Here is a 16,865-nt window from a genome sequence, read left to right as displayed (position 1 = left end):
TGTGAAGGCATTGGAGGTGGTGGTTCTGATATGGCTGGCGTATCTGTCAGAATGTTAGAGAATGGAGCTTTGGAATGTGGGATGCTTCCAAATTTGAAATCTTTACATCCAAAGATGTAGGCTCTGAAACATTTTACTGGTTTGTCTAAATCCTCTCTGTGATAATGGAATGTCTTGTAATCAGAATTTAAAGGGGTGTACATTCTAAGTGAAATACCACACTGTGTGAGGTTCCTCCAGGAAACAAAGTGAAGGGAGGAGACTTTTAGAGCAGTAGTTTTTAACTCTGTTTTCTTTATCTCATTTCTCATCCCATATCCAGATCCTTCTTCCTTCTATCACCTCCCAAATTATGATCTGAGCATGTTAGTCATCAGCTTGCGCTTTTGTCATAGTACTCATATAGACTTCCTCAATTCTTTGGATCTGTTGTGAGAACTCAAGCTTTTCCATTGACATGTTGCTGCCAGATGACTGCTCTGGCTGTTCTACAGGTACCTTTGGATTGGACCATCTCAGAAATCCACCATGTGTTATGATTTTCCAATAATACGCTCATGATTATTTTTCAGAATATTCTTAAAGTGGAGCTCCTTCCAGAATCTGTAGAAATCTCACTTGAGGATGTGGAGGAGAAGGAGGTGTCAGGAGGGAAATTAGCTATGGTGCATTTAATTTCTTTTCAATAGTAGCTCATCACACTGCATTGGTTGGGTGTCATTGTTTATTTGTTATGAATTACTCATAAGTGATGTGCTTTTGTGTCTGTTGTAAAAACAAAACAGTTTTATTTGTAGCAATTTGTGCTGTTTGTGTGTGTAATTTTATTACACCAGTTATATAAATATTCAGCTTATATTTATAATTGAAAGTGATTAAAAATAGTTTTATAGTTTGAAGAGGAATCTGTGAAGTTTAGGAAACTTTTATCCATCCTTTCTTGGATCATATTTAGCAGAGGGTAAATCTTGTTGAAATTTTTTAGACTTTAAAATAAATAGAAATATATTTCCAGTTGGATTCTTGGGCTGTAGCTCTTGTCTATAGGCTTCTTTCGGAAGAAGCTTTTCTGGAAGAGATCTTCTGAAAAAACTTCTTCTGAAAGAGAGTGTCCACACAGCAAAAGTGCATCAAAAAAGTGATCTGCTTTTTTGAAAGATAGCGTCCACGCTGAATGGACGCTATCTCGCATTTAAACTGCGATTACTGTGGACAGAGTGGCCACTAGGGCACCTGTGCTTTTTTTCTTTTTCCTCTTCTTTCGAAAGAACTCCCTCTTCCCCGTCCACAAATGCCTTTTTCCAAAAGAGCTCTTTCAGAAAAAGACTTCTTCCTCCTAGAATGAGGATTACCAATGCTGAAAAAAGTTCAATTTTTCTGAAAACAAATTTTTTTGTAGTGTAGACATACCCTGAGTGCCTGCAATTTGAAATACAGCCTCTCTCCAACTTACCAACCAGTTACGGACCAAGCAATTGGTCGTAACTTGGTTTGTTCATAAGTCGGACCCCATTGAGTTACATGCGACCACTCTGTTCATAAACGTGGTTCGCGTTTGTAACTCGGGGTCTGCCATTTACAACAGTTTTGGTCGTAACTGTGAACCATAAGTTGATCGTTCGCAACTCGGGGACTGGCTGGAAATTTCTCCTTCCTATCCACTTTTTCGCTTACACACAATGTACTTAATGAATTACTTTGTATCAGATTATATAATATAACTCTTTTGTGACCATCTTGGCAAAAGTAAATATGAAGTGCATTTTGGTTTCTGCTAACTGTTGCAGCTATATTTTGAGGCAAACTTAATGGATTTTTCTTTCCCGTACTTCATTCGTCTGTTGAGAGAATGAACATATGTAAGGAGAAAATAGCCCTCTGATGTGTCACCCCAAGATAGAAGCTTCTTCCAGAAGTTTGGAAGTATTCTGCACCACTAGTATTCCAAATTTAGCCACAAATCTTGCAGTCCTAATGGATTAATGGTGTTTCTTGCTTTCCGAGTAATAGTTATAGTGAGTCAGAATTATTCAACTGAAGGAGTTAATTGAATTAAAATGCTCCATCTTGTTAAATATTCTTCTGTAGCTGAGCATGTAAAATTCACTAGAAAGAGGAACCCCAAATTGATTCTCAGGTCTATGTGGGTGTGTCTAGACAGCATCCTTAGCTCGAAATAAGCTATGCAACTTGCGCTACACAATTTGCATAGCGCATTTCAAGTGTATTTCAAAGTAGTTTATTTCATAATTTGGCACTGTCTACACCAGGGCTACTCAACTTTGGAAGCCTTGAGGGCCCCAGTGATATTTGCAGCACATCCCGAGGTCCTCAACTTAAGTGTGGTTGCATGTACCTGCAAATATATATGCAAATAGCTTCTTTCACACTGACAGGCATGAATACAACGATTAAGGCAAGACTACGCAACACGCAGGCCCCATTTAAGTCAGTTCTGCTGATATTAATAAAATGCAGTATTTACCTACTAACTACTAAAACGCATAGTAACCGAAAACCATTATATTGACTCGCCATTATGGAGTGTGTTCCCAGTGGAGGCCATGTTCAAAGCATCTCACTTGCAGGCTGCGTGTTGAGCTCACACCGGGGGCTGCAAACAAACAGGCCGCAGGCTGAATGCGGCCCATAGGCTGTGTGTTGAGTAGCATTGGTCTACGCAGTGCCAAATTTTGAAATAACTCGCTATTTGGAAATGCCTCTTAACCCTCATGGAACGAGGGTTACTGGGACATTGGAATAAGCCGCCCACTATTTCAAAATCTATTTCATAAAAACATAAGAACGGCCATACTGGGTCAGACCAAAGGTCCATCTAGCCCAGTATCCTGTCTCCCGACAGTGGCCAGCACCAGGTGCCCCAGAGAGGGTGGACCGAAGACAACGATCAAGCAATTTGTCTCCTGCCATCCTTCGCCAGCCTCTGACAGACAGAGGCCAGGGGCACCATTTCTATCCCCTGGCTAATAGCCTTTTATGGACCTAACCTCCATGACATTATCTAGCTTCTCTTTAAACTCTGTTATAGTCCTAGGCTTCACAGCCTCCTCTGGAAAGGAGTTCCACAGGTTGACTACACGCTGTGTGAAGAAGAACTTTCTTTTATTAGTTTTAAACCTGCTCCCCATTAATTTCATTTGGCGTCCTCTAGTTCTTCTATTATGGGAACTAATAAATAACTTTTCTTTATCCGCCTTCTCCACACCACTCATGATTTTATATACCTCTATTATATTCTCCCTCACTCTCCTCTTTTCCAAACTGAAAAGTCCCAGTCGCTTTAACCTCTCTTCATATGGGACCCGTTCCAACCCCCTAATCATTTTAGTTTCCCTTTTCTGAACCCTTTCCAAGGCCAAAATATATTTTTTTGAGGAGAGGAGACCATATCTGTACACAGTATTCAAGATGTGAGTGTACCATAGTTTTATACAGGGGCAGTAAGATATTCTGTGTTTTATTTTCTATCCCTTTCTTAATAATTCCTAGCATCCTATTTGCCTTTTTCATTGCCGCTGCACACTGTGTGGAAGTTTTCAGAGAACTAGCCACGATAACTCCAAGATCTCTTTCCTGATTTGTCATAGCCAAATTAGCCCCCATCATACTGTACGTATAGTTGGGGTTATTCTTCCCGATGTGCATTACTTTACATTTATCCACATTAAATTTCACTTGCCATTTTGTTGCCCAATCACTCAGTTTGGTGAGATCTTTTTGGAGTCCCTCACAGTCTGCTTCTGTGTTGACTATCCTAAACAGTTTGGTATCGTCCACAAACTTTACCACCTCGCTGCTTACCCCTTTCTCCAGATCATCACAATTTTATTCTTTACTATTGTTTCGACTAATTTGCCCGGTACTGAAGTTAGACTTACCGGTCTGTAATTGCCAGGATCGGCTCGAGAGCCTTTTTTAAATATTGGTGTCACGTTGGCTACCTTCTAGTCATTAGGTACGGAAGCCGATTTAAAGGATAGGTTACAAACCACAGATAATAGTTTAGCAGTTTTCCATTTGAGTTCTTTTAGAACCCTTGGGTGAATGCCATCCAGTCCCGGAGATTTGTTAACATTAAGTTTTTCTATTTGTTCCAAAACCTCCTCAAATGACACTTCAATGCGGGACAGTTCCCCAGATTCATCACCCACAAAGGACGGTGCAGATTTGGGAATCTCCCTAACGTCCTCAGCCGTGAAGACTGAAGCCAAGAAGTCATTTAGTTTATCTGCAATGGCTATATCATCCTTGATTGCTCCTTTTATATCTTGATCGTATAGGGGACCCACAGGTTTTTTTAGTAGGCTTCCTGCTTCTAATGTACTTAAAAAACATTTTGTTATTTCTTTTTTTGCTCTTATTATGTTTTTACACTTGATTTGACAGTGTTTATGTTCCTTTCTCTTTATCTCACTAGGATTGGACTTCCACTTCTTAAAAGATGCCTTTTTGTCCCTCACTGCTTCTTTTACATAGTGGTTAAGTCATGGTGACTCTTTTTTAGGTCTCTTGCTATGTTTTTTAATTTGGGGCATACATTTAAGTTGGGCCTCTATTATGGTGTCTTTAAAAAGTTTCCATGCAGCTTGCAGGGATTTGGCTCTAGTCACTGTGCCTTTTAATTTCTGTTTAACTAACCTCCTCATTTTTGCGTAATTCCCCTTTTTGAAATTAAATGCCAGAGTGCTGGACTGCTGAGGTGTTCTTCCCACCACAGGAATGTTAAATGTTATTATATTATGGTCACTATTCCCAAGCGGTCCTGCAATGGTTATCTCCTGGACCTGATCCTGCACTCCACTCAGGACTAAATCGAGAATTGCCTCTCCCCTTGTGGGTTCCTGTACCAGCTGCTCCAAGAAGCAGTCATTTAAGCTGTTGAGAAATTTTATCTCTGCTTCTCTTCCTGAGGTGACATGTATCCAGTCAATATGGGAATAATTAAAATCCCCCATTATTACAGAGTTCTTTAATTTGGTAGCCTCTCTAATCTCCCTCAGCATTTCAATGTCAGTATCGCTATCCTGGTCAGGTGGTCGGTAATATATCCCTACTGCTAATTTCTTATTATTGGAGCATGGAATTACTATCCATAGCGATTCTATTGAACATGTTGATTCATTTAATATTTTTATTACATTTATTTCATTTTATTACATTATCTTTCACATACAGTGTCACTCCGCCACCCAACTGGCCTGCTCTATCTTTTCGATATATTTTATATCCCGGTATGATTGTGTCCCACAGATTTTCCTCATTCCACCAGGCTTCAGTGATGACTACTATGTCATTCCACCAGGTTTCAGTGATGCCTGTTATGTCAATTTCAAAATAACGGGCTGCTTCAATAGAAATGGAATAGCTATTTTTGGATACTTCTGGTATGCCGAAATAGCTCTGCAGTGTAGACGTAGTTGTATGTGCTATAGCAATGCATTAAGTCACTGATTAACTGTGATCTGCACTCAATCAAACAGCAAACCTTTTTGAAAAACTTGGTTTTTGTGGTTTTTTTAAATCCTTAAGCTTTGAAAATTGGCTTTCAAATTTAGTTTGACAGTCAGACAGCAGTACCAAAGTGCTGAGTTGCATTTGGTGTCTGCCAGTAAGGGGCGTGGCTGCTATACAGCTTAGAGGGAGCACTGATGGGAACTGTATTTTTCCACGTAAGGATACAACTCTTGTGTGTTAAATACTGTAACTGTGGTTAAGATTTTGTCAGTTATTTTTAGTAAGTCGGCCAGGTGACAAGCAATCAACAAAACTTCACAGGAGCCGTGACCTGTTCAGCACTTGTACTAAATGTAATGGGGGGAGAAGGGTCTAAGGGGAAAGGAATGTAAAGTGGAATTCCTTGGGTTGGGATTGAGAGCCTGAGCCCCACTGTATGGGAAACAGGAAGACTCACAGCCCCAGGCCTTCTGTCTTAGGGGGTACACAGCCCTGCTGCAGCTTTGCAGAGGTGGGGGCAAAGCCTGGTGGCAACCAAAGCCAAGGGGGATGAGGGACACACAGCCCCAGCCAAAACTATGGGGGTGCACAGCCTCTGCTCCTGCCACAATTGCGGATGTACTGTGCACTGTCCAGGATCCATCCCTACCAGTCACTGCAGAAGCTGAAGTCATGGAGTCAGAGAATCCATGAATAAATAATATCCTTAATTATAATAATAAGGAATGCTATCTAACAATATTTTAAAAATATACTGTGCCTCAGGTTGGTTAACACACAGTATGCCCCTAAATCCTAACTTTGTGTGTAAAATTCTGTGTTAAATTTTGCCTGTTTAAAACAAAAAAAGTTTTTTCCAGGCTGAACATTGTATACCAAGTATTTCTGTCTGATTACATTTCCCCCAGCCATATTATAAAATCCTGTAAGAGGTGTGTGTAAGTGAAAGACCTTATAGTCGAAGTGTTCATACAAGCTTAACCATACTTCTATCATATCTTAAACTTTCCAAGTAATTTTGCATAGTAGAAATGAGTACTCAGTTGTATGCCTAGTGTGTCTAAATGCAAACCTCTTCTTAACCCTTTCTTTTAATGTGCGAACAAGTGAATACTTACATACTGTGGGTGGGAGCCTCAACCAACATTTATTTAAACTTCTGTACAGTGTGTGTAAATGTACCATGTCAGACTGTGTATGTCTCTGCATTTACTAAAATATGTACTGCTGGGTAGAGAATGCTTCTCAACACATTAAACTTAAAAAAAACAACGAATGGTCTGGTAGCACTTTATAGACTAACAAAACGTGTAGATGGTTTCATTAGCTTTCGTGGGCACAGCCAACTTCTTCAGATGACCGGAGTTTTCATCTTCAGATGAAGAAGTTGGGTGTGCCCACAAAAGCTCACGAGACCATCTAAATGTTTTGTTAGTCTATAAAGTGCTACCAGACTGTTGTTGTTTAAGTTTATCCTGTACAGACTAACTCTGCTCCCCTCTGAAGCTTCTAAACACATTCTTTGTGTATAGATCCCTGTAAGCAGTTGGAATTAGGCATACTTGAACAAGTTCAGCTGCGTAATTTGGTTATGTATTATAGGGGAGATGGAAGAAGCCCACAATTAGGCTTCATCTTTATTGGCTATTTGACTGTCTTGAAGTGTCAGGTTTCAGCATTAAAAATGCAGTGTGAACATTTCCATGGGATAGTGCTGTCATGGAGTTGTACTTGTGAGAAGCCTATGCCATTTGCTGCAGAAGGCAAACAGGCCATGAACTGGTTTTCCCATTACCGGGCAAATACTCAAACTGAAGCATCAGCCATGCCTGTCTTTTATCCTGTTCCTAGCTGGAGCTGCTTTTCCCTCTCTGGGCAGAAAGCGAATCAGATCCAGGCTGCAGCTTTGGAGGGTTTCCCCAGAGGTCAGGAAGATTTGCTGAATTCCTAATGTACATGCCTTTTTGATGGGTCGACTGCAGTGTGTTGTGTTGTATCTGGCCATTGTTGACTGCTATTTAACCATAGGATTTGTTTAGAGAACAGGGATGGAAAAGGTTTGAACACATGTCTTGCATTTGGTTGCTCTTCAACAAGAAAAATATTGCTATGCACATAGCAGGGTGCTGTTGTAACCTTTCTGAAACTCAAACGGTTACACATTACTTACATGCTTAGGGAGAAGTATTTTGCTATGCAACTGTGCAAATGTTAAAAACTAATTCAATGGCTAACACTCAATCCTAGAGCCAAGAAGAAATTTCCTTCGAGTCTTTCTAATGCAATCCTTCAGCTAAGAGGTACTTTTTGAAAAAAGTTTTAAATGCAGTCCTAGTGTTACTGATTGCTATGGCAAAAGGACAAAACATCTAAAAAGACTATTCAGAAAGAATCTTTTGACATGCCTTAGAAGATGGTATTCAATAGATATACTTTAGGAAATGGAGACGAGCATATTTAACTCTTAATTTTGCCCTTGTTCTATGCAAGTAACAGTAAACGTCACATTCCTTTCCAGCAGATACATGGTAGACATTCAAGTTGGCAGCTGACAAGTGAAAATGTCATTTTGCTCACTCTACTCTTTTTAATATTGGCCTGGAGAATGCAGATAAGTGGAGCCTAATCTAATGCATGGTCCGTTAGGCTGATATAGGGGAGATTAACTATTTTACAAGCAGTTCTGTGGTACCATAAAGACTTACCCACAAAAGCTCATGCTATATTTGTAAAACCCAGTTCATCAGATGAGTTGGAGTGGGTTTTACCCATGAAAACTCATAATATATTTGTTAGTCTCTAAGGCACCACAGGATTGCTTAAGTTACAGACTAATATGGCTACCCCTCTGAGTCTCTATTGGAGAGTGGCCCTTTGTATGTGGTATCTGCTGAAGCTGTGAATTTTCTGACTTCTAAAAGGTGCCATTGGGGCTGTTGGAGACCGAACACTAAGCTGCTGTTTAGAACCTGGATGGAAAAGCTGGTGGTGACTAGCCTTTGTTAGATACCAGGGTTCTCTCTGACTCACCTACTTTATCTGATGTAGGCAGGGTTCCATTGTTGGTAACATGCATATTAGGCTTTTGCATTTCAGTCCTTCAATTTTTAGGGCAATATTTTAGCAAGTTTTCAGTCTTCATGCTTCTAGGTAGAACATCTGTGTTCTAACAATCAAAGCACAAACATTATGAAAATAAAACTCAAGCCACGCATGAGGGAACTGGTTCACTTTTCTGAAGGCCAGATGGAATACTAAAAATTTAGTCCTATTCAGCCCAATGAGTCCTGACCTTTTCATTTCCATGTATTTGTTTACCAAGCTAAGTACTAGGTTTTACCAACAGTCCAGTATTTAGAGTGGTTTAAATTTGCACAGTTGATAGAGTCAGGCTCAGTGATGCAGCCACAGGGAACATAATGAAGCTTGGGAGTGGGGGCCAAAGCACCAGTCACTGAAGTCTGATGTACCAGTGCTACCAGGCTTAACAATGTATAGGGATCCCTGGACTAACAAAATGAGTAAACGGAGCCAAAACATGAGTGTTTTATCCTTCATCTCTAGTTTTGTTTGGCCTTCTGTCTCAAAGGTCTTACCCAAGAGAAACTCCCATGATATACTATATGAAATGTATCTGCTTTCCGAAGATAAAAGGAGGTGTTGACCTTTCCAGGACTAGAACCTATAATTTCAGAGAGCCTAGCTATTCCAAACATGATATGAGAAAGAAAGGGTGAAGCAACTTTGAATTAAATATCATACTATTTAGTAGCTAAACGAATGAAGTTTCTAAATGCGCATAGGAAAGAGACCCTCAGTAGAATAATCACTTTCATGTTGTTTCATGCAAATAAGTATTATATTAAAACTGATTTAATTTCTGAAAAATAGTTTCATTTTATTGGCGTCTTTAGATGCTTAGACTTCATTCATTTTGCTTTTCATGTAATGAAATGAATGTTTTAGATACCAAACATGCTGTATGGCCTGTAGAAAACCCTTGATAAATCTGTGTCTGGCCATTGATTTTTGAGATATGGGTATTGAGTATAGATCAGGGATCTTCAACCTTTTTAAGCAGGAGATCACTTTTTGAATTTAAGTGCAATCCAAGATCTCCCTCACACCCAAATACCCGTGTGCAGCCTCCTTTGTGCGCCTTTGTGCCCCTGCTCACTCCATCCTCCCTCCTTTCCTCCCCCATTCTCCCTTCCTCCTTCTCCCATCCTCCCTCACTTTCACCAGGCTGGGGCAGAGGGTGGGGGTGCAGGCTCTGGTCTTGGATTAAGAGATTGCAAGTGCAAGAGGGGCTCTGAGCTGAACTTGGGTCAGGCACTTGGGATGCTGGAGGGGGTTCAGGTTCTGGGTGCAGGCTCTGGGAGGGTGTTTGGATGCACGGGTACTCGGCTAGGGCAAAGGCTTGGGGTGCAGAAGTAGGTTCATGACTGGGGTAGGGTTTCAGGATGTGGGCTCCAGCTGGACTCTGCTTACCTCAGGTGGCTCCTGGGTGGTGGTGCAGTGGGGCTAAGGCAGGCTCACCCCAACCCTGGCCCTGCACCACTCCCAAAAGCAGCCAGCAAACGCCATCCCAAGTCCTGTTGTGTCCCCTCTCTGCTCTGGTGAGAAAAAATACAGAGTGGAAGGGGACACCTTGACATCAGCACCCCTCTTCTGCCCTGCCCTGCACAGCAAGCAGGAGGCTTCTGAGGGGACAGCTCCAAGCAAAGGGCAAGAAGTGTGCAGCAGTCTTGGGTTGGGAGGGGACGGGAGAAAGACAGCTGATGTGCAGGCACTTGATAGCCTCTTGGCCAAACCAGTCCGGATCCCCTGTCTGAGACTCCAAGATCTACCAGTAGATCCCAATCTACTGGTTGGTGACAACTGGTATAGTTGGACATCTAAAAAAAAATTAATTCAGAAGGTAAAAAGAGGACTGCATTCAAAAAAACACTTCCCTGCTTTGAATCACACCTCCTCTTCACTCCAATGGAAGAGTTCAGAAGAGACTGTATAGAGAAGATGGAATTATTTAGAATTCCGCTCTACTAAATAATGTGGTTGCTTACTTGTGCCCTTTTTTAATCAATTGAGTTTGTTTTAAGTTCCGCTCTTGCAGCTCTTAGTTCAATAGTTTACTCATGTGCACAGCAGCATTCAATATTGTGTTTACATTTTTTTTGGCTATGCAGTGTATATGTACTTCTATTGTATTCCAGTTTAGGGACTGCCAGTATAGGGACTGCAACTTGCATCATTCTGATAATATCTCTGGAGAGAGATTGGTGAGATTATCTTCTGTATCTCTGGAAATGAATAATTGACCCACTCTAGCCTACCTTATGTTTGCCTGCTGACCTTCCCACTGAGAGGTACTGCTGCTTTTCATAACTTTCAGCAACTCATCCGCCTTGTGTGTTATAGGTGAAATCCTTGCAAAACATCATACAATCAAAAAATCGGACTTTTTTTTTTTAATTCTCTATGATTTTTCCCCTTTATATGTGACCTCTTGCAATGCTTCTAAATTCTGTTTTGTTATCTAAAGGTATAGATAATGGAGGGACCTCATCCTGTAGTACATCAGGAATTCCTCCCAGCACTCCTGCTGGGACTTCTAAGACTGCCACAAGAAATTTGGGGACCTCAAGTGGGGAGAAGGAGGAAGGAAAAAAGGTCAGACGTCAATGGGAATCATGGAGCACAGAGGACAAGAATACCTTCTTTGAAGGACTTTATGAGGTGTGTGGAAGAAGAAGGGCAGGCAGGTGGTCTGGGTACTTCTTATGGGGCTCATGCTTGACTGGCTTAGTTTTGTTCAAATGAAAGCTTGATTTGGGAGTTTGTAGAGGATGATATTTCAGATTGATTTTGTATGCACACACATCGTGTATACAGGTGAGCATGCTGGCTGCATAATGCATGTGAAAAAGATCGGACTGGAAGGGACCTTGAGAAGACAAATCTATCTATCTTGCACTGAGAGAGAACCAAAGCTATCTACTTAAAAGTATCAGGCACTATGGAACCTGAAAAATAAATATGTTTACTATATGCATTCAACCCCCCCAACCTCATTCTCTTACCTTGTCCATAGAATATGCACATGTTTAAGGTTGTCTGTCAAAATAAAGTTGTCTGCCTCCTGATATAATCGACAAAGTTGCACCATTCCTTGACATTGCTAGGGCCATTTCTCTATTTTATTCCACCTTTATTCTACCTGGAAAAGCAAAATGTTAAATTCTCAGCAGGAACTTCTTAGTAGATGTGAGCATTCCATAATAAACACAGAAGCAGCTAAAATTAAATCATATGATGTTTTGTATTTTATTTGCATTTATAAAACGTTTGTTATAAAAACACAATTTAACAGTGATGTAAATTGTTTGCAGTGGGGAAAAATACATATGTTGCCCCTATTCCAACCGTCAGAAATAAAGTATATATAATTTTGCTGCAAAGCAGCAACATAATCTCAATTCTTTAATATAGAGCTTTACTGAATCTTGTACTTTTTCAGCACGGGAAGGACTTTGAAGCTATTCAGAACAATATTGCCCTGAAGTACAAGAAGAAAGGCAAACCAGCAAGTATGGTGAAGAACAAAGAGCAGGTCCGGCACTTCTACTACCGCACCTGGCACAAGATCTCTAAATATATTGATTTTGATAATGGTGAGTATGCAGAGGAAGTGGATTCCATGGCCAGCTGAGGTTCTGGAATGAGTCTTCCTTCTTGTGGGAGTTGGAGTTCTGTCTTTTTATATGGTCTGAGTGCACAAGAAATGATGAAGAGAAATAAATATCATGTACTCTTAAGATATCACTGAATACTTTGTACTGTTTTTGTCAAGGCCACAAGTAGGCTCACTCACAAATTTAAAACAAAATATTTTCCAACAGCTATCTGCAAAATAAGACCATTCCTCTGTTACTGAACCCACACAAGTATAATAAATGACCACCTAACTATTGACCTTAAACAGCAAAAAGATAAGAGCTGTATCTTCCAACATATTCTGCATGTCACCATTCCAAGGGTTCAACATGGATGTTAGCCAGGCAGAGCATTGTAGCTAGACATGACATCAGTAATCCCAAATTCTTGAGCCAAGCAAAATCCAGTAAGAAGAAAATTGTCTGCGTGTTAACTAGGGATGTAATATCCTGTTTAGTTAACTAATTAAATGTTAAGTTTAACCAGTTAGCTGATTAAACAGAGGTAGTGTGCTCCAGCGACATGCAGGGCTGGAGCAGCTCTGTGCCCATGGCAGCTGCTCCTGGGTAACAGTTAACCATTACCTGGAAAGCATCTCCTGTTAAGAGTGGTGCTTACCAATAACTAGTTACTGGTGGCCTAGCTGGAGCAGCCTCCCATCCATAGTAAGGTGGACCCGACCAGACCTGGGGTAGAGCAGCCGCAGTGTGGTGGGCCTGGCTGGGCTGAAGCAGACCTTCATCTCCAGCCTAGCCAGGCCCAGCATGCCTTGGGGAGTGGTCCGTGCCAGGCTGCTGGGCCATACTGTGGGCCAGGGGCCAGTTAAGCATTACATTTCACCTGTTAATTGATTAAATGGGATTTTACATCTCTCATGTTAATATATTACTGAAAAATTCAACTTTTCTTGCACTCATCCATTTAATATACCTCTAAGTTACTTTATTTCAGTGAATCAACAATGCAAGAATCCTAAGCATTGTATGTTCTCTCCCTCCTTGTTGGACAGTAGTGGGGAAACTGCTTGTCATGGTAATTAGTGCTGAAGTCCTGAGTGTTAGAAGATACTACATTTTAGTGGAATTAGATTTTTTTTTTTAAGTCCATCATCTAGATGAGTAGCGAGTCTGTCATCTTGACTAGTGCTGGGAGACTGGGAGCATGGCTCCCAGCATTGTAGCCTGGTTCACACTGGCTCTTTACAGTGCTGTAACTTGCTGTGCTGAGGGGAATGTTTTATGAATTCACTTGAATTATATGTACTTTGTAAAGGTGAAACTGACACTTTATGCAGTGTTGTCACTTTCTGGCTCAGGGGTATGAAAAAATATCTCCCTGAGCACAGCAAGTTACAGCACTGTAAAGAGCCAGTGTGAACCAGGCCACAAGTCTGGGAGCCACACTCCCAGCGCTGTTAGCTATGCCCCTCAGAGGTGGTTTACGTAGAGCGCTGTTATGACTGTGCTTTAAACGTAAGTGTAGACAAATACCAGGATCCAGGACTGCTGCAAATAACCTTGTCTAAATGATGGATATAAAAAAAAATCTGTATCACAGTGTGTGAATTCCATTAAAATGTAGTATCTTCCAATATTCAAAAGAACTAATCAGGAGTGCCTCTTAGCAAGTTGAGCAGCAAGTACAGGTCCCCTTAGCTGTCATAGCCAACTGATCCTGTAATCTAGTTGTGTATTGTTCTATCTAGAAGGTGGCTAAATACATTTGCCCTTAAACAATTCTTTAACTTTTGCGATAGTCCCCGCAATCAGTTCATCCTAAGGATGTGAATGACTAGTCGACTATCTGATAAGCAAATGCTTAGCGGATACTCGGCACGCTAGTCGACTAGTGGTTCCCCCTGCCCCACCGCTGCCTCTATCTGAAAGAGGCAGCAAGGGGGGGAAAGAGGAAGGAGTGCTTCAAAGCAGTAGTGCTGCACAGAGCCTGGAGTCAGCTCCCCTGCTGACTCCGGGCTCCATGCTGCACTACCACTTTGAAACACTGCGTGACGCATAGGGTCAGTGGGAACTGCTTGAGTCCCCCTGCTGGCTCCATGCTCCCCGCAGAGCTTTTGCCTTCAAAATGTAGCAACAGCCCTGGGACTGTTGCTACACTTCAAAGGTGGAGGTGCCCTTATTGACAAATTGAACAATTGATACAAATTGCATTGACAATTCAGTTAGCCAAATAATCTAAATTTAACATCTCTAGTTCATCCCATTAATTTTTACCAGTATAACCACTCTTGCTAATGAAATGTGCTTGTCTGAGAGAAACGTAAGACTTTCAGTGCTGATGACCAATTCCAAATGTTCTATAGCATGTGTTAAAACATGCTTCTGGGGAAAGCAGAAGAAACATATAAATAAATGCTCCGTAGTAAAATCTCTTTTAAAAATTGATTGTTCTTCTCCCTAAGATTAGGATGTTGAAGAGGATTTCCATTTGTAAAGCACAGTTAGCATAGATATTCTTTGAGTGTTCTCTCTATATACAGAAGATGGCCACAGTTTAGTTTAATGACCCTGCAAATCCAGCATTGGAAGAAACCTATCTCCATATAACTTCAGAAGTCCTTCCAAGATAGATGGTCAGTTTTGGGCTGGGTAAGCAGAAACGAATAAATGAAGGTAATATCCCTAACTCTACAAGGCATAAAGCCATCTTAGTTGCTTGTGGTAGAGGCTTAAGAATCTGTGAAGCATGTGGCTAAATTTTTGAGTACTGGTGAAAATGCATATGGCTGAATTTTAGAGTTATTGGTAGGCTGTAAATCAAAGAAAAATGCAGTACTTACTGCAGCATAGGATGTAAATATTTCTTTATCTGACTTGTATGCCAAAGGATATTTTTACCACCAGCCATGAATATATGCTACCACAATACAAGTAAAATGCAAACACTAATGTATTTTCTTTTTGGAAGAAAAAATCCTGCATATTGCCCAAGAATTAGAAAATATACATATATAAAATGTCAAGATGTACTTGTATATTACAGATTGTGTGTGTGTCAGTCAGTCAGTCACTGAACACGTTTGGATTTTCCAGAAGACAGCAGTGTGTCTTGAAACTGAATTTGACTGTAGCCATAATGTGATGATAGAGTTGTGGAGTAATAGCAAATTGTCACAGCTAACATGAGCTTATTTTGCTGAAAGACTGTTTGTTAAAATTCTGTGAAATCTGTTTTGATCCTATATAAAAATGTTGGGTTTCCCAGACATAAAACCACAGTTTTGAAGTATACACTCCTGTGACTTGGCATTACAGTGAAATTGGACTTAGTGCTATCTGCAGAGAGATCTTTGTGTATTCATTAAATATGTGGATTTTTGTGCCTTTCATTGAGGGTGTTTTTGTTGGAAAGATACATGGTATATTGTGACTCATGGCATATCTGCAGTGAGGGTTCTTTCTCTCTGGCTACATCTAAACTACACCCCTGTCGGCAGAGGGATGTAAATTAGACTTTTCGAAAGTGCAAATGAAGTGGGGATTTAAATATTTAAATCCCTGCTTCATTTGCGCTTTCGAAACATCTGATTTACATCCCTCGTGTAGTTTAGACATAGCCTCTGTGTCTCGTATATCTCACTTGGCACTTCTTTTCTTTTGCAGTGTTTTCTCAAGGCCTGAAAAAATCCTCCCTGGAGCTTTATGGCTTAGTCTGTTATGGGGAACTAAGGAAGAAGATTGGGGGCTGTGAGTATAAATGTCTTCTACGATGGAAATTTATTGTTGGGTGTTTTCCAATTGTAGAATCATGGAGTTCTTCCTTCAGGGCTCTGATGTGCTTTGATGGCTTTCAGAATGTCTGCCCATTATATCTGGGTACAGATGTTTGCCATGAAGCTTTCTTAAGGAGTGTGTGTTTGTTTTTCTATGAGAATTTTTTTGTCCAGTCACATGGGATTTCCTTTTTTCTTTAACAGCTCTATTTAGCCTTCTTTCTGTAGACAATACAGAAAACACAGGCCTGATTTTTTTTTTTTTTAAAACCATCTACTGTTTTGTAGGTGAAATATGTTTAATTTATACATCTGGCTACCTGGTTGTTCCTGCAAATCAAATAATTGAAGATGTAAACTGTATCATGTGAATCTTCCATTATTTGTTCCTTCAAAATCAGTCTGGGATGGTGCTAGTCTCTGAATCAGGCCTTAAATATTTATATAACAAAATACTGAAAATTAATAAATCTTACATTATGTTCGGTAACATTCCTTCTAAATCAACCAACTTTTGCAATCTACTCTAGTTTGTCCAAGTGTTTCATTCAGTCTAGTCCCAAGCATTTTGTATGGGGCCAGTGCCCTAACAGGAATGGTACAGCATCTACATGTATGGCTTTGCTCGTGGGATATGGGAATTAAATGTAGCATATTCTTAACTTTTATGTCCTTGTAAAGGTTGGATTATTTATAACATAAACAACCAAGAAGGCATCATCAGTGGATCATTTAAATTCTTGCTGTATAGTGCTGCATCTGGGGGCTTTTTACTATATTCTCTCCTCACTTGGGGATTTTACTGTATTGTCTCATGAATTGGACAGTTTGGACTGTTCACACTCACGTTGTTCTGGTAGGATCTTCAGTGTATTCATTCATCTTGAAGAGCAATGTTGATGATCTTCATGACAAAGGCAGGGCAGGTTGCATTGTCAGTAGA

General features: G+C 40.5%; 1 protein-coding gene across 9 annotated transcripts in view; it reads left to right on the top strand.

The window, feature by feature from the left end:
• Positions 1–16,865, top strand: part of CRAMP1 (cramped chromatin regulator 1) — an 83,608-nt gene that overhangs the window by 6,188 nt on the left and 60,555 nt on the right. For all 9 annotated transcript variants that reach the window (XM_075898994.2, XM_075898992.2, XM_075898991.2 and 6 more), the window contains 3 exons: positions 11,021–11,214; positions 11,996–12,149; positions 15,813–15,896. In XM_075898994.2, the coding sequence (XP_075755109.2) occupies positions 11,021–11,214; positions 11,996–12,149; positions 15,813–15,896 (432 nt within the window). The remainder of the gene's footprint in view (positions 1–11,020; positions 11,215–11,995; positions 12,150–15,812; positions 15,897–16,865) is intronic.

Source organism: Pelodiscus sinensis, chromosome 15 (assembly GCF_052426305.1).
Source record: "Pelodiscus sinensis isolate ZL-2025 chromosome 15, ASM5242630v1, whole genome shotgun sequence".
In the NCBI taxonomy this organism is placed as follows: Eukaryota; Metazoa; Chordata; order Testudines; family Trionychidae; genus Pelodiscus; species Pelodiscus sinensis.
Note: the sequence above shows the minus strand (reverse complement) of the source record. Positions and strands in the feature narration are given on the sequence as shown.